The 17,636-nt window shown below is 40.4% G+C and overlaps 2 protein-coding genes across 3 annotated transcripts; one reads left to right on the top strand and one right to left on the bottom strand.

Annotated features, from left to right (window-relative positions):
• Positions 1-315: 315 nt before the first annotated feature.
• Positions 316-5,032, bottom strand: st6galnac4 (ST6 (alpha-N-acetyl-neuraminyl-2,3-beta-galactosyl-1,3)-N-acetylgalactosaminide alpha-2,6-sialyltransferase 4). Its single transcript, XM_041959943.1, has 5 exons — positions 4,654-5,032; positions 4,390-4,536; positions 3,397-3,809; positions 2,748-2,855; positions 316-2,652 (listed from the first exon to the last, which is right to left on the bottom strand). Exons 1-5 carry the CDS (start codon positions 4,663-4,665, stop codon positions 2,466-2,468), a joined length of 867 nt encoding a protein of 288 aa, XP_041815877.1. The 5' UTR covers positions 4,666-5,032; the 3' UTR covers positions 316-2,465.
• Positions 5,033-5,876: 844 nt separating this feature from the next.
• Positions 5,877-16,027, top strand: miga2 (mitoguardin 2). 2 transcript variants are annotated; one of them, XM_041959941.1, is made up of 16 exons: positions 5,877-5,966; positions 6,769-7,061; positions 7,224-7,434; positions 7,571-7,686; positions 7,797-7,917; positions 8,208-8,335; positions 8,591-8,708; positions 8,857-8,963; positions 9,108-9,220; positions 9,465-9,537; positions 9,945-10,031; positions 10,176-10,274; positions 11,283-11,417; positions 11,502-11,555; positions 11,650-11,766; positions 12,575-16,027. In XM_041959941.1, the coding sequence occupies exons 2-16, from the start codon at positions 6,966-6,968 to the stop codon at positions 12,773-12,775; spliced, it is 1,776 nt and encodes a 591-aa protein (XP_041815875.1). In that variant the 5' UTR covers positions 5,877-5,966; positions 6,769-6,965; the 3' UTR covers positions 12,776-16,027. The 2 variants fall into 2 exon arrangements, with proteins under 2 accessions (XP_041815875.1, XP_041815876.1); XM_041959942.1 differs by lacking the exon at positions 5,877-5,966 and adding an exon at positions 6,285-6,552.
• Positions 16,028-17,636: the final 1,609 nt, after the last annotated feature.

Below are 17,636 nucleotides of genomic sequence, written 5' to 3'. Positions count from 1 at the left end.
GGTGTTTTAATGGAATTTTGAGGTAAAAATCATTGGAGTATATGCATTATACATAGAAATGTATTTGAAAAAACAACCAAACAAGTGCTCTCCCCCTTAGAGCACGTGAAACTATCAGCTAATTGCAGTATACATGCCCACACTGTCAAAGCCTTATCAGTAAAAACACATTTATGTGCATGATCAAGGTTGTGCCAAGCCTTTAACTGAGCTCACGTGTGTAAACAAAGGTCAAGTGGTCTAAGAGGGACAGAGGTGAAGTCAGTTTGTTTATAGCCTCACATGAAGTCAATCTCACACACAAGCAGATGGCTTTTCAGCAGATTTATTCATGTTGACACCCATCTGCGGTGACAGGGGGCAAACTTTACATTCAGGTTTTCACTTAGCACAGCTCACTACATCATGGTTCCCAAAAAAGTCAATAACAACACATTTTAATTCAAACAAACTGTCTGAAACAGACAGTAAAACACTTTGACACAGTAGTTTGCTCAGTAGTGCAAATACTATCACAGTCTTTGGAATTAGTCACAAAATAAGCATTATGCAACTGAAAAGGCAGCGCTATGTTTTTCATTGTGAACAGGCAGCAAAATACAAAGGGTACACAACTTTAAAGGAGCTGCCTGAAGACAACTACCTCATTTTGTTTGTATGGTCACAGGACTATATTCAAAGTTAACACATGACACCAGTAATCTTATTCTTTGACCATAATTGTCTGCAGATTTCTGTTGGAGGCTTAGGATGACACACAGTGTTGAAACTGCCATCAGTGCAAAATGTCCCATCAGATAACACAGATGATACACGCTAACCACAAAGATCTGCAGGCTCTCTTTGTATCCTCTTATCATTCTCATCGTATTTAATACTGTTTGTTGAAGCTGTGGGCTGGAAACTGGATGTGGTTGAACAAGAAGTCTCTCTGCAATAAATTTTAATACTGTCTGCTCGGTGGATGGTGGACACACGTCATCACATGTACAGTACACAACACATACAACGCTGTGCTCCATCGCCCGTGTTAAACCACTGATGTGGCAGAAATGCAAACTGATCACTCTTTGGATCAAATGGCACTCAGCTCCCTGTGGAAATATCTGCACACTGTTCACATAAACGCATGAACAAAGAATGTTTCGATTAAATGAAAAGCTTTCTACGTCAAGCCTTTAAACACTGTAACTGGTTGCAGTCAGGGCAAGTAATCAACTTAAAGTTTCAATATCACGCTTTGCAGAAGTAACAGCATGTCTGTTATGAAGAGTAAAGCCTGAAGCTGCATGACCCGCTGAGTTCATTTGTTGTTTTCTGGTATATGAGCATGAATCACTCGCTGTACAGCTGAGGCCCAAAGCCACAGCACAGAGAGGCCACATCAAACACGACGGAGGAAAGAAAACAGGATCCTCAAATGAAATGTGCCACAAACAAGACTTGCCTGAAATGAAAGGTTTTTTGTATTAAAACAAGTTGTTCATAGATGCAGGTTTACTTTGAACGTCGCTCTGCTTCAAGGCAGACATGCCATCGAGAGGAGCGTCGTGCTCTGAGGCGAAATACTGACCAACTTACAGGGAGGAGAGCAGGGAAAACAATACTGAAGCTGAAACGATTAGTCAATGAATTCATTAGCAGCAACTTGTTGATAACTGATTAATCGTTTGAGCAATGCTTTACACAAAAAATGCCAAAACTTCTCTGGTCCCAGTTCTCAAATGTGATTACTTGCTGGTCTTCTATGATTGTAAATTGACTTACTTTGGAAATTCAAACCAATGGTTGAACAAAACAAATAATTAGTTCTGAGAAAACTGTGATGAAGTTATTTTTGACAATTTGTTGACCACAAGATGAACCAATTGAGACAATAAATGCCAGATTAAACGCTTATGAAAGGGACTGTTTGTTGTAGCCCTGAACCACACACTTCCTGTTTCATGGAGTAAAGGTGCAGTTTGTAGCTGCATGCAAGACTGCAGCACAAAATAAAACACTGTGCAGAATAAAAAGTTGAGGCACATATATAAAGAAATTAAAAATGGCAAGCTTTGGTATAAACTGGTTTTAGTGTCTAGTATAGTGGCTTAATATTCTTTGTCATTATCTATACTGATATATGGCTATACATAACAGAAGTATTCAGTAACACTGTGGGAAGTACTTTACCACTTGTTACCAGCATCTTAAGAATAAAAACAAAATGCATGATCTTATGTTTTTATGGCTGTAGATCATTTTATCCACTATGAGCCAGAATCAAATGGGGCCCGGTTCAACTCCAAAACTGATGAGTTGGAGAAAAAAAGGTTTAACGGAAGCTGGAGTCCACCGGTAACAGTGCCACGTACTTAATTAGAGTGCTCAGGCGACACTAAATGTTCAGCAAAGAAGAAGCCAGCAAAAGTGAACACCAGTGTACGGCCAAGGAACATCTTCTGGTTTTATCTTCTCCTTCTTTAGAGGCTCCAACTGGGGTGTTTAAACTCTATCTTGTGCCGTGTTGCCCATTTGGCATAGATGGCCTTCTCAGTGATGAAGCGGTGACCCCCGCGTTGCGTGTGCTCGTGGACCTTGTACATCCTGCACTCGTCGATTCGGTTCCTCTCATAGTAATGGTAAGGAACAGCGCTGTGATTGGCTCGACTGTCAGGAGGAGGTGCAAGAGGTTGGGAAGAGGTTAATTATAATATTCGCCGATACAAAAAAAGATGGAGCTTGAGCACAAAACTGGATCTGACCTGCAGTAGTTATCATCGATCATTCCGTAAACATGGATGCTGTCACACATGTCTATGGCCAGAATCATTGTGAAGAATCCGGTACTGAGAAACGCCCCTGTCTTCATTCTTAATGAGAAACACCAAACATCTGCTATTAAAAAAACTAAATTAAAGCCTGAAACTGGGAGCAGTCATGAAATTCACATTACATTGTTACTCTTTACGTTACAGTACCCACATTGTGACCCCAATATACATTAACTCAAGTACGAAACTTAAGTATAATTTTTTTGTACTTGTTCTTTACTCAAATAATTCAATTTTCTTCGACTTTATACTTCTACTCCATATCTCAGAGGTAAATATTGTACTTTTACTACACTATATTCATCTGATAACATTACTTACTAGTTACTTTACAGATTCAGATAATTAATACAAAATATAAATCAACTAAAAAATTATGATGTATTGTTATAGATTAAAAATAGTTCAAATTAGCACCAGATGTACAAGCTGCAACATTAAATCGATGAACACATTAATGCATAAAGAACTATAATACAATAATATGTATGCATGTTATCTGACTTTTAATGTAATTATTTTGAGCTTCAGTGTCAATGCAAATTAATTAATTGCACATTAATGTATGCTTAACTCATACCTGTTTTTTCCAGTTTCATTCTGAAACACACTATCACAGTACTCAATCTTCTCTCTGGTCACGGCATAGATTCTCACGTTTGGATAATTCTTTGCTATTTTCAGGAGCGTGTTGAAGACACGTCCTTTTCCGTCTTGCCTCATGTTTCTTTCAGGACCCCAGAACACATATGTGGTGTCTGCTGATTGCTGGAAATAGTAGAGCTCGTTTTTCACCAACAGGGGGACGCTGGTGTGAGACACAACGCGAACACTGGTGCGGCTCCCGACGTCTTTCTCATACCCCTCTGTGGGCGCATTGTTCATCCGGATCACGCATCCAATCTTGTCTATCTCCTCACCGGCGCCAGCTCCAAGCATCTGACCTGAGCTGGACACCAAGGCACACTGGCTGCAGTGCAAGCCCAGGACTTGCTGAGAAAGAGGACAGAAGAAGAAAGTTGCTTTAGGTTTCAATATATGCACATAAATACAATAAATGCATTCAAACCAATGCTCATCTCTATTAATTATGCAAAAGTGGATACAATAGTGCATGTTAAAATATTTTCTCATTGTTTTCTGTTTGGTTAGGTTTGCTAATCACTTGAATGGCAGAAAGTGGGTGGGCTAAGTGGACTATTTCAACTGTTTATCCATTTCATTTTGCCCAACAAACATGTAGGCCCACTGTGGGTTTCCTGTAGGCAGGTGTTAATAAACTGGGACAGGTATTTTCACTACTTTCTAATGGTTAATTGGTTAATTTATCAATCAGCAAAGACAATAATTGTTATTTCCAACAATGATCCTGATCAGAATCAAACAGGGCCAATGTTGGGTCAGTACTTCAATGCTAATTCTGGACAAGAAATTAAACTTTAACGACGCAATTTCTGATGTACACTGTTCTGGATTCTAAACAGTTTTCAGGGTCACCAGAAACTAATGAACAATGACTTGGACTCAGACATCTGGAAGCTGTCTTTTGTTTAAAGCCCAGCCCTGCCCTCACCTGGTCCACCTTGTCGGGGCCGATCCTCCTATAGCCCCTGAGCCCGGTGCTTTGCACTGCAGGCGCCGGCAGGTCCCGTCTGATCACATGTCCAAACCAAAACAACAGAGGGAGGCTCACGCTGAGCGGGCAAAGCCAGCGGAGGGTCTGTCATGGCCGGGAAAAGTGGAACAGAGCGTTTTAGAGTTGAAGGATGCACATACGGACATGTGTTGTCTAAAATATGAGTACACACATTGCATTTAATAACCGGCTCGTTCTTACCAGAGATTTCATATCAAGGCCTTTGGCAAAGCCCTGCTCCAGAGAGCCAGGCGGCACTCATTTTCCAGCCGCTTAACTTGAAGCAGAAGCAGCGAGGGAGACAAGCCCAACCATGGACGTATCACTATCAACAGGATTCATATTTACAGATGTTAATGGCTGCTCCCGGTCAATTCTGATGTGTGTTCTCAAATCCAGGATCCTTTCCTTTTCGGTGTAACTCTGCTTGTCACCGCCTAGTAGACAACAGTTCCATAGTCTTGTCTAATGGATAGGATATCTGAATTCACTATTATCTGAAATCTGTTTACCCGTACTGTCTTCTTACCCGGTGTGTTGACACAGTTGCCTACAAACGCTTTCCGCACTGTTCCTTTATCCAGAAAAGGAGTTCCGGTCCGACTTTTCTGCAACAAAGGTACCATCTTAAAACATGTCCCTACACATACAACTCAAAAATACTCAGGCAGAAAAAAACAAATAAATCTATATTTACACGATCTTAGTCTACACCACGCACAACAGGTTTTTAGATTTTCTGCATACGATATGTTTTAAAGGCATGGGTGTCTGTATCACGCTTTTATTCTGAAAGGTAGACGCCAAAACCGGAATCAGTCATTTCGGATTACTGTGGCGACCCTTAACAACACGCCTGCAGCATTATAATGCCGCCTTTAGGTGCCACTCGTAAATTAACCAATCCATAATACCAAGTCGCAGAAATTGCTGTGCTTGAATAGCGAGCCACCTATGTTTAAAAACGTTATTTACAATAATTTACAATGGCTGCTTGTTGATAAAAACATTAACAAAGGCGGTTGTCTGTACCTGACAAAGATCGGTCTGTTAGTTAAATTTTGGCCAGAATGTCATTTCATGTCCAGATGCAGAAGTACCATGAAAAGAGTCCGCTTTAACTTAGTTGTTAAGTATAATTTAAGTACGCAGTAATTTAAATTATAGCAAGCACAACTCATTTGTGTGTCTTCCATGTTATTTTAACGACATGTTTGCATATATATGCACCAAAGGAAACTTTCTGACAGCTTTTATCTTTTGATTTTTGTCCATGCGGGAACGATGCTCTATGATCTACGACCTGATTGGATTGTAAAAGCACTTGCCCCTCTCACCTCCCATCCGATTGGCCAAGAAAAAAGCAACCGTCTGTACTCCTCGTCCTATTGGCTGGCGGTTGCGTCTGTATTCCTTGCGTTTCCAAAGCCCTCGCCCCCGAGCAAAAAGCTAGTGTGCGGCTTTCACTGACTGTGACACAGGAATGTCCTTCCCTTCCGCCTTGGATGCTCACGGTATGTACCTACAGTATGTGAGGGATTATGTTATTAGTTGTCCTACTGGTGAGCTGTACACAGTGCCGCTGATGCCTCCGAGGTGTCAGTTCAAGGCCCTACAGTCAGTGTCCGGTTGACCTGATGATGCTGTGATGCGAACTGACACATGAAGCTGAACCAGGCTAGCCAAGTGTGCTAGCTAACATTAGCATGCTCGCTTGTAAGGGCTGTTGCCTGCTTGCTAGTGCTGATTTTGGCCTGGCATTAACAAATTTATCAAAGATAGAGTTCAGATTTGCTATGTATTTTACGTAAAACTTTGTTAATTTGATTCCTGGTCTGAGCAACCTGAACGGGCTAACTGCCTAGCTGGCTATGTACCATTTAGTCAAGTTTCTGTCAGCTAGCAGCCTCTCCATTGTCGGTACTTTGTCCTGTCTGTCTGGAAAATGATTTGTTTTGTAACAGTCGATGCTTTTTTGAAGTTAGCTCCAAAGAGAAAGAAAAACGCGGCCAGTCTCACGTTGAAGCTACACCTGCTGTTTGTCATGTGCGGTGTAGGGCAGGCTGGTCCAGACAGCTGCATTCCAGACAGTGTAGATTGGTGAGTAGCTGGAGGAATGCCAAGTTGCTCTGCTGCTTAACAGTTAATGCGAGCTTGATTTTTCCTGGCTTAAACCACGAACCTTTCATTGAGGGATTTTGCTCTGGAGTGTAGTTGTAGTGATAATTATGTCTATTGGTGTCATATCCTGTGCAATGTAATGCAGAAGCTGGCACACTCAGGTAGTTTCCAAAACTAATGTCTTATGTATTGTAGGGTAATAAATCTGCAGTCAGACACTGGACCAGTGTGGAGTACAAGCCTAGGATGACGTGGATGTGAAGTGGATGACGACTGACGGTCCATCAGCAGGCCCTGAACTGGTTGGTCTCAGAGCAGAGAGGAGACCTTGTTGAGGGTGAATGTGAGGGAGCTTTGGAGAGCTGCGGCCTGAAGGCATTTCGACTCCAGAGATGTCGGTCAAACAAGCAGACGGGATGTCAATCGCCCAGGCTTTGGCCATGACAGTGGCAGAGATCCCAGTGTTTCTCTATTCCACATTTGGGCAGGTAAACGACTTTGCTTATACAGTTGGGTTTGCATCTCTATAGACAAGCACTCTTTGCTGTCCTGTGTAGACTCGTTCAATAAAGGATAAGTAACACTGGCTAAATAGATGTTTAGCAGAGTCTTTTATGCTGACAGCTTACATTTGCCTCTACTGCTTTCAGTCCATATTTTCTCAGCTGAAGCTTACTCCAAGCTTGAAAAAAGTGCTGTTTGCCACAGCACTGGGCAGTGTAGCTCTGGCTCTCACCGCTCATCAGCTGAAAAGGCGGGGAAGAAAAAAGAAACAGGCTACACAAGGGAAGGAGGGCCAGAAGACTGTGGGAATACCGGAAGCGCTGTTGAAGACGGGAAGACCCTCGTCATTAAAGCGAGGTGTGCATGACTGAATGCTTGGAATGTGACCCTTTCCACTTTGGAAATTTTGAAATCATAATTTTGCTTTGTGGTGAAAGGTATATCAACATCTACTGAGAAGTATGCAGACAAGAGAATGTTCTTCTCTGAACAGGTCCGTTTAGTGGCCGACAGATGATGAGTCCCAGCACCCGGAGCAATGACACCATGAGTGGAATTTCTTCCCTGGCCCCCAGTAAACACTCAAGTTCCTCACACAGCCTGGCATCTGTTAGTTTTTACAATTTAAAACTAATGTGTCATTTTTGCGTACCATTTCCCTTATTCCACATTTTGTCAATGTGCCTCTTTTTGTGCATGCATGTGTGTTTCTGGAATAGATGCGTGTCCCAAGCTCTCCAAATCAGTCGGCCAATCCATCCACGCCCTGGGAAGCAGAGCCTGTGGTGGAAGAATCAGGGGCAGTAGAGGATGCAAATGCAGAGAATCTCTATTTAATGGGTAGGTAGTTACTATTACTAGACTATTCTAGGCTATGACCATGTAAATTTGGGACTCTTGCACCCAGAGTGCAGTTTCTTTGCATTCGGGTTATCCTGCATGAACAATTAGAATTGTGTCATTCTTTGCACTATCTCTGCCATTTTGGATCTGTACAGGCTCAGGTCACTTAAACCAGCATTAAGCAATATTTTTGATTTAAGTAAGATTTACCCCAGCAGATACTCTGCTGCCTTTTAGCCACCTTTCGCTCAAACTTTGGTTGAGTCTAATCGCCCATTTCCTGCTAGGGATGGAGCTGTTCGAGGAAGCTCTGCAGAAGTGGGAACAGGCCCTGAATATCCGTCATCACACCCACTCAACTTCCAGCAACAACAGCCTCGCTCTGCAGGGGGCAACGTGTGGAGACTTTCCTTTGGTAATCATCAGTCATTACCAGTACAGGCTGCTGAAATTTCTTGTACATTGTTGGATTACTTTCCAGTCTTGAGTTCATTATTGTGTTTTATGGTGCAGTTGGAATTTCACCTACTGTGTGTGATGTCATTGGTTTGCTCTTAGGTGACATAGTACTGAAGTAGCACAATTGGAAGGAATTAAATAGTTCCAGGATCTTTTTTACTATAAAAGTAACATTTGGCCTGTTTTGTGCTTTTTTCCCGATCTATTACAGGTTGAAACCCACAATAAAGCATTTGCTGAGAAACTGGAGACCCTACTGCACAGGGCATACCACCTACAAGAGGACTTTGGCAGCAGTATCCCAACAGACAGTGTTCTGGCAGACTTTGGTAAGTGTCATGTTGCATTTTGTCTATGACCTTAAGGTAGGAGTGGGATTGATGCAGAGTCTTTGTCTGTATCAATTTCTGTTTTTTTCACAGGGGGCACACATTTTGTACTACTGTTAAATACATCTGTGTTTTGTTCCTTTGGCAGAGAGTGAAGGAACTCTTATCTTGCCTCAAGTGGAGAGTTTCCATAGACTCCAAGATGATGATGCAACTACTGTTACCTCTGATGAATCCTTCTTCTCGGCTGCAGAGGTTAGTTCCTTTCCTCTGCTCTCTAAAGGCTGACAGACAACAAGATGGCAGTCACTGATTTCCCAGGAAGCACTGGTATTTGTATCGAGTACACGTACTCGTATGTGGGCTGTACACTGAGGCGTGTGTGCTTTGTCTGTGCAGCTGTTCGATGCCATGTCTCTAGAAGAGGTCTACCAGCCGCTTAAGCCAGCAGCTCTTTATGAAGAGGCCTTGTCTCTAGTTCGGGAAAGCAAAGTGGCCTATAGGTCCCTGAGGTAACTATCAAGTTCTAAATACTTAGAAAGGAAAGAACATTGGAGTTAACATCAAGTGGCCAGAAACACAACTCCAAATGAACAATATTTCTAAGACAATAAAGCGTTGTGTTTATAGCTTGTTCTGCTTCCCCAAGTTGCCGAAAAAAATCAATTTAAACTGCTTTAAGTGTGCTCAGAGAAGAAAAAGGCTTCATTGCACCTCACACCTCTCCTTTTTTTTTTTTTTTTTTTTTTTTACCAGGACTGAATTACTTGAATGTTTTGGTGACCAAGACTTCCTTGCCAAGCTCCATTGTGTGAGACAAGCGTTCCAGGTATGTTTCAGCTCATACACTTTATCCGTATTGCATAGATCATTCTCTTTGTTTGGATTATTATTTTTGTTTGTTTGTTTTGCATTTTTAAAGTCATTTTTAAAATGTTTTGAAACTAGCAATCCTCATGAAAACACTGCAAGTGCAACATTACAAGTGGTCAGAAGCTCCACTAGGTAGCTTGTAATGGTAAATCACTTTGGCTATAAATTAGCATCATGAGCTAGGTTAGGTTTTGCTCCTGTAAAACTCTTAAGTGAGTTTAAGCCAAACTAAACTCACTGTACTTTGCTTTGCACTGATCAGTCCCTCCCTGTTCCTTATGAAGAAGATGATTCACTTAAATGGATCTCATTATTTAAAAAAATACCATAAAAAATATGTATGATAATGCTTTTTTGTTTTAGATCCTGTTGTTAGATGAAACTCACCGCACATTTTTCATGGAGACCGGGAAGCAAATGATTACAGGGTTAATGGTGAAGGCAAACAAGGTAAGAGGTCACTCATTTGGATCCTCCCTTATTAACTTGTCTTATTTGAATAAAAAGGACAAGCTTCTGCTTCTGTCAACATATTTGGACAGCTGTAACTCATCACTTCCTGTCCTGTTTTTTTGACTTTTTTTTTTATCACAGAGTCCCAAAGCCTTCCTGGAGAGCTATGAGGACATGCTGCTCTACACTCAGAGAGAGGAAACATGGCCCATCACCAAGATGGAGCTGGAGGGCCGAGGGGTGAGTAATGGTGTCATTCATGTCATGTTATCTCCTCTCCATGTTGTTTTTCTGCATGCGTCTCAACGTTACACCCTGTGCATACTGTTTACTGTGGTGTGTCAGGCTGTATTACATAGTCAGTCTTTGAGAAGACTAAATCTTTGATTGAATAACTTTGAACTTTTTTGTGCTTACAGTTTGGTCTAACTGCAAGCATATGTGTTTATTGGTTTATTCATGGAAACAGGGATACTTAGGCCATTCACATGAACTTGAGCTACTCTGTGGCTAACCTGAATTAAACTTTAATTTGAGTCTGGCCAACAGTCAGGTTACTCTGTGCTTTACTCAGTGTGAAGCTCACTTTTAGGGACATACTGTAATTGGTTGTGTAACCGGGAAAACAATAAATCTCTATGTAAATGATCCACTTGGCTTAATACTTAACAGACCAAAAGATGGGAGATGCAGAGAGGTTGATTAACACATGTCATTGTAAAATAATACACCATGAAATGCATAAAACATACCTCTGCGAGAGAAAAACAAAAAAAGTGAAATAAATAAGAAAAGCCAGCCTTCAAATCAATATTCGCAACTAATTAAAACATATAGGATAAAACTGGAATGGAGTCTTATAATAATAAACATATTTATTCGTTTTAGTGGATATTGATTTATATAGATACACATTAATTGCTTATTTTTTTAATTTATATTATCAATTATATTTTTGATTTAGTTATTAATTTCATTGTCAGTTTATCAAGGCATTTAAAATATAATTATCTTCTTTGCCTTTTGTTGGTGGATTGCAACATTTCGTGGGTTATTACCACCACCTACTGTTAGTTAGTGGAATAGCATGATACCATCATCAGGACTGTGTATCACATCACCTGAGATACTGACAAATATTAGTTTTAATTGTTTGTCTGTTTTTGTTAATGTTTTTGTTTATTGAGCAAATGTAATGACTGTCATATTAAACACAGTGTTGTTGTTCTCCTGTTGTGATCCCTGCAGGTGGTGTGTATGAACTTTTTCGACATAGTGTTGGACTTCATCCTCATGGACGCATTTGAAGACCTAGAGAGCCCTCCCTCGTCAGTGGTAGCTGTGTTGAGGAACCGCTGGCTCTCTGACAGCTTTAAAGAGACGGTTAATTATACACACACACATCCTTTGATTATGCCACTGATAAATTAGTTACAAGTTATTCTAACAGTTGTGTTTTTCTGTTAGGCTCTGGCGACTGCCTGCTGGTCTGTCCTTAAAGCAAAAAGGCGCCTTCTTATGGTGAGTTCTAGCTTTTTATTGCATCTCTGTTCCTCAGTGTTCCGCCTTATATAACACTGATTCTGAGGGCTCGTTCTCTTACCACTGTCCGTAGGTCCCCGATGGTTTTATCTCCCACTTCTATGCCATATCCGAACACGTGAGCCCAGTTTTAGCTTTTGGGTTTTTGGGGCCGAGGCAGCACCTAAGTGAGGTGTGCACTATCTTCAAGGTGAGAGCAAACACAAATAAGAGGCTGTGAATTATTATTTTATTTTATTTCATAATGTTTTAAAGCAAGTGACTGTTGTGTAATTTAAATGAGAATTAATGGGGCACTCCTGTGATTTTACACACGGTCCTCACTTGATGTGTCATGAGGAGGATTATACAGCCTGCAAACCAGTTGTATAATATCTCATGTCATTCTGGAGGTGCTTTCCATCAGGGTTAACTAAATTTTGGCCTGAGACCTCAAATTTATAACAGAAAGTCTGTGTTACAAACTAGGATTTGAGTTTGAAAGATGTGAGCATTTATCAGTCAAAGAGTTTCTAAATAAAGATGCTATCAAGTTGTATATGATTGTGGTGTTTTACATTTGTTTGTTTGTTTTAAATTACTTTCTAACAACCTTCCAATTTTATATGTAGCATTGGACTTTGACTTTGGAGGCTTGCCAGACACACTTAAAAAAGAGTAGTCACAGTTGAAGCTGCAGAGGCTGAGGCATCCTGGCTTTTAATCCCTAGTATGGGTCAAGCTCCAGAAATGCTGGATCCCACATTTCCCACAATGCAACTAACGAGCATCTTTTGTTAGACATTCCCCCAGTTGGTTATAGAGGCTTTCTGTTACAAATTTGAATGTTTTTTTTTAGCCTTGATGAACAGCTCCTACTGAGAAGACATGATACCAGAGTTTTCACAGGCTGAGTAGAATTGATCATAACAAGTAAGACCTTCATGTGTAAAATACCCTGTTAGAATCACCATGTTCTGCATCCATTTCTGTCATAAATTCTCTTCTTTTCTCTGCAGCAACAAATCGTGCAGTACCTTAAGGATATGTTTGATCATGACAAGGTCCGCTTCACCTCTGGTCAGAGCTTGGCTGAGGACATCCTGAACCTTTCCCACCGCCGGAGTGAGATTTTATTGGGCTATCTAGGAATCGATAGCCTCATGGAGCTCAATGGTGCCCTCCCCAGAGACACAGACGGCTCTTCCGGGCCAAACTAAGACGACTAGGGCTTTCATTGGGCTTGTACAGGCCGAACGCAGTGGGCTGAGAGCGGCAAGGACTCGCTGCTCATCACTTAATCTGTATCTCCATTAGGACTGGATTGAATCATGCTCCTGTGATGCACTGAGAACCAGCATTATTGGTGTATTCATCTGTGTTCATCAAACACAACCACTAAGAGGATATATTTTCAGCGGATCTACAGTATCACCTGTCCTTGTGCTAGTCAGAGAGAGCGGTTGGATGATATTATCACCTGCTGCGTATCAAGAATGCCTAATGTTGTCATGCAATCTCAGATGGATTTGTCTCTACCTTGTTGGGTGACATGGATACTTCTTAAAAAAAAAACACACCAGACAAACACATGAAGACTGGGCCTTCTTTACAAGTACTCCACATGGATCACATCTCTTTGGAGAACGAGTGGTTGCATCGTCACCTTTCATTCATTTGGGTTGTGGAGTCTGGTGGGATACCGTAATGATTATTATTATGTGAAAAGAAATGGTGCGAGAGTCTGTCGATACTGTGCATTTGTATGTTTTATACTAAGGGGGGGGGGGCATTTGTTAAAACCGTGATAATTCCTGACTGGCTCGGCAACTGAAGACTTGAAGGACGTGATGGATTTGTGTCCTCGCTGATTGTTCTTAAATCATCTTTAATCTTAAGAAGTATTTATTCCAGTTTGGTTTAATCGAGCAGGCAGGTATCCAAGAGAGTTGGTTAAATGCAAAATGACATCATGTAAAGTTAGTGTAGGGTGCTAGCATGTTAATCATATACAACTTGAATTATCCCAGAGCTATATTTGGACCCCAGACCAGTTTCTCCTCATGTCGTCTTCTCAGTCAAAGTGAGCATAAAATAACGCAGTACCAGGTGTGAAAACATCTGTCTGAATACCATCACACTGAGGATGAGTGCCAGTGCTCTCAGGGAGTGAAAAGTTCGCTATAACTTGAAATCAATATTAGAGAACATGTTACTTGCTAATAAATAATGCGTATTATTTATTCATTGGTTGAGCCACTTGAATTGCTTCCAAATATTTAGGCTTAAATTGTACAACTTGCTAAGAGTTAATTCACAGAATAAAAAATACAAATGAAATGGTGACTTTTTTTTTTCAGGAAATGTATCCAAACACACGTTATATAAAGATATAAATCAGTGTTTTCAATGTAAAATTTGGAACAATGATACTTCCTGAATATGGTTCATAATAATCTTAAAGGTTACTGGCTGTAAATGAGTGTAGGTTAAGTGGATTTGAGAGAAATCTGTTGTTTTCACGCAATAGATTTTATTTCTCTAGCCAGAATTTGTGTTACAGGAGGCTGAAACTGAAGCAGCTGAATGGAATTCAGACATCGTTGATTTTATTTTTTGAGACCTGTGCTTTCCTTACTGTGGCCCATCAAAATGTCCACTGGTGTCTTCATGACTGCAACAAAGTCCATCTGACATCTATGTGGAAGAACTCTCAGTCTGAGTGTTATAATTAGAAACACATGGATATTTTCCTTCACTTTACACCCTACTGCGTGCTGCTCGCTTCGTCCCGGAACATTTTCACACTGACACGACCTCTAGATGAAACAGTGCCATCTACTAGTCTTAGCAAGGATATTCATGTTTTTTTTTTCTGGTTTCATGAAGACCTGAAATGAAGAACCAGGCATTGTACAGTGAGACTGTAACCTTCATAACAAGTGCATTGATGAAAACCCCTGAGATCTCTTTGTTTTCCCAATACTGTGCAAAACTGAGACGTGGAAGGGGAACACAGATGCTGAGTTAAACTGAGATTTCTCCTCTGATCGAATGACGGACAACTCCACTACTGTTAAAGCAGATTTGTGTTACAAAGACTGTGGTTTTTGTTTGTTTAAGAACCTGTCAAATACTAAATTATCTGAATGAATTTTGATGACATGATTATTTATTGTTAACAGCAGATGAAGCACAGAATGTATGCGTATGGTTGTCTGTGTGATCGAGAAAAGGGACATTTCTGTCAAATCATTTAAGGTTTCATAGATCTTTGGGGATTTCGACTGTCAATCATACACATTAAGTCAGCTTTTTGTCATTCCTAATCATATAAGTGTGTGTTTTGTGGTCTTGATAATCCAAATCCTGCTCTTGTTGCAACACGCCTCTGAGATTCAGAGCTCAGAAATGTTGTTTGTCGCAGTGTTGCAATACAATAACATTGTGTTCTCCTTAAACCGTACTGTCAAGAGTCTTTAGCATTGTAGGATTATTTCTGTTTCTGAACCGTGACTGTAAATAGAGCTTTCACAGACAATTTGGGTCTTTGTTTTGACCGATGTGCAGCTTTGTGTTTTGAAGCATTTTGCACTTTATCAGAAAAGCAGAAAGATCCAGGAATGTCCTACAGCCCTTTCTGAAGAATCAGTTTAAGACTGTAGAAACATATTGAATTATTTATTGCATCATAGAACTGACATATTATAGATAGAGCTTAAATGCTGCTGTACAGTAGAGAAACTATCTTTCCCAGAAAACTATATTATGGAAATATATTCTGGTAACTGTCCAAAGTTTTTGTTTTAGTCTCCATCTTTGAAATGTAGAAATTCTCCAGTTTTCACTATTGACCGTGTGTGGTCCAATCCCTGTTGCGCTGCTTTAAAAGAAATGTTCTCCCATGTTTTAGTCTATTTGTAGAGTCTCGAGTATATTTGCAGTACGCACCATGCAGATAAATGCAATTATGGAAAACTGCAGATGTTTAGTCTTGTGTTCACGTGTGGGCCTGCTTCTGCTGTGTGCTGAGAGTAGACGATCCGAGACGAATTCCTCCGACAGCCTTTGCATGTTAGCAGTGAAGAATCTGTGAAATGCATCAGTCAGTGTATCCCTGCAACATTTAGACCCAGGCGCAGCTCCTGTTGTTGTTAGTTTTGAAAATCCCAGTTAGAGCTAAGCTTAAGAAAATGTTTAGGAACTTTGAATCATTTGAAAGTGAAAATTCAGGCATGGACTCTCCTACTTAGCGTCTATGCAGAAGATTATTTCAGATGGCCAAAATGTGGAAAGAATCATTATTATAATTTTTTTTTTTTTGCAAGTCACTGCTGTACAAGTGTCCTATTCATGCCTTTTTGTCTTTTCTATTGTTAAATTACAACGCCAGCACAAACTGTAAATTGATTTTGATTCTCCATATTAAATGTTATTTTTTGTTATTAAACAGTATGTTTATTACGGGTTTTCCCAACTGATGATGGCTCCTTTCTATTTCTTTTTTTAATTATTATTTTTTTGGGCATTGTCACCTTCATTTGACAGTGACCAGTGAAGAAGCTGACCGGAAATGGGGGCAGACAGTATAAGTCAGTAATGTGAGATTGTTCTCAGGGTGGCAAAAACACTGCAGACATAACTCCCAGTTCTTTATACTCTTCTAGTTTTAAATACACACCACTTCACTGGTGAAATGTCTCCACCACTGTTGGATTGATTACAGTCAAAACTGGTACAAATTTTTATGGTTGCCTCAGAATGAATTGTAATCATTTAGGTGACCCTGTCATTTCCATCTACTGTCACCATCATGACAAAATGTCAAATGTAAAAACGATCCAATCAGATTCAGCAGTACTTTGTGTTTAGTGCTAATTAGCAATTGTTAGCATGCTTACAAGCTAAATTAAGAGAGACAGCATGGTTAACATTTTACCTGCTGAACATCAGCATGTTAGCATGCTAATTTTGACATTTAGCTGACAGCCTCGTTAAGCACAGCCTAACAGCAGCTTGCGTGGCTGTAGACTCGCTTCTTCGTACATACAGAATTTTTTTTGTCTCTTTCTTCTCCTGCGTCTTCACCTTCTGTTTAACCGTCCTTAAACCATAGAATCATAAAGGTCAATTTGCGTTTGCTCTGTTGCAGTGTCAGGTTGGCTGCAACAGTAAGTAAAGTGTGTAATTTGAAGCAGGACCCTCATTAATTATTGTTTCAGGCTTTTTAAACCTACTTAGACATGGAGAAAGTAGAGTTAGGTGGAGAGATACATGAGACAAAGCTCTGTAGCAATTCAACATTAGGCCAGAGGAGGGTGCACAACACTTACTGTAATTTTGCTGAATAAGAAGCATCAGGTTTCAGATTGAGTCAGTACTGATCTGGCCTGGAGGCACTGATCTGAAAACAGAGTTGAAACAGATAGATCTGCACACAAAGCAGCTTCTGTTTAAAGATTTTTTATAGCTATTAACTCCTGATAAATACAGAGTTGCCACCTTAAATACCCATAATCCATATCACAAACACATGTGACATAGCAGCCCTGTTGCAAATGACTATCAAATAGTAGTAAAAATAAATTTCATATCAAACATATACACAGATTCATACATATAGACTGCATTTAGACATAAGGTACATGAAGAAAAACTATATACTAATCATGTACCCCCAATACCTAGTACATAATAAAGGATTCAGGCTAAATAGCTGTCATATATGATGTTTTATCAACTCAGGTCCCACATATCTGAGAGTGGAAGTGTGCAGCCACAGGACTGCATCACCACATCGTGAAACATGAACATGAAATGACCCCTGTAATGTTGCATGTCCTTCCCATGTGGTTGAATGAATCGGTTTTGTGTGTGAAATGGCGCTGATGGGTAATTTCCAGAGGGGACAGAGCTAAGGAAAGTTAAAGGTGATGGAGAGGGGAGGTCTGCTTTCACCAGCGTGTAACGTAGGTTAGGAGTTCTCTTGTAAATCACAAGAGGGGGCATGGAAAAAGCTCTTCAGCACTGGATCCGTATCAACAATATGGTCTTTGATTTCATGTCTGTGGCCTCGGAATA

This window comes from Chelmon rostratus, chromosome 19 (genome assembly GCF_017976325.1).
Source record: "Chelmon rostratus isolate fCheRos1 chromosome 19, fCheRos1.pri, whole genome shotgun sequence".
Taxonomy (NCBI): domain Eukaryota; kingdom Metazoa; phylum Chordata; class Actinopteri; order Chaetodontiformes; family Chaetodontidae; genus Chelmon; species Chelmon rostratus.
The sequence above is the reverse complement of the archived record's forward strand: the minus strand, read 5'-3'. Positions and strand labels throughout refer to the sequence as shown.

What these genes read in the sequence shown, in the direction of transcription:
- st6galnac4 (XM_041959943.1), bottom strand. An exon ending in GCCCCGACAAGGTGGACCAG is followed by an intron (nt 3,810 to 4,389) that starts GTGAGGGCAGGG and finishes CCTCTTTCTCAG; the next exon opens with CAAGTCCTGGGCTTGCACTG. An exon ending in ATCGATGATAACTACTGCAG is followed by an intron (nt 2,653 to 2,747) that starts GTCAGATCCAGT and finishes TCCTCCTGACAG; the next exon opens with TCGAGCCAATCACAGCGCTG.
- miga2 (XM_041959941.1), top strand. Translation starts at nt 6,966, where the DNA reads ATGTCGGTCAAACAAGCAGACGGGATGTCAATCGCCCAGGCTTTGGCC. An exon ending in GTGGCCTATAGGTCCCTGAG is followed by an intron (nt 9,221 to 9,464) that starts GTAACTATCAAG and finishes TTTTTTTACCAG; the next exon opens with GACTGAATTACTTGAATGTT. An exon ending in AGGTGTGCACTATCTTCAAG is followed by an intron (nt 11,767 to 12,574) that starts GTGAGAGCAAAC and finishes TTTTCTCTGCAG; the next exon opens with CAACAAATCGTGCAGTACCT.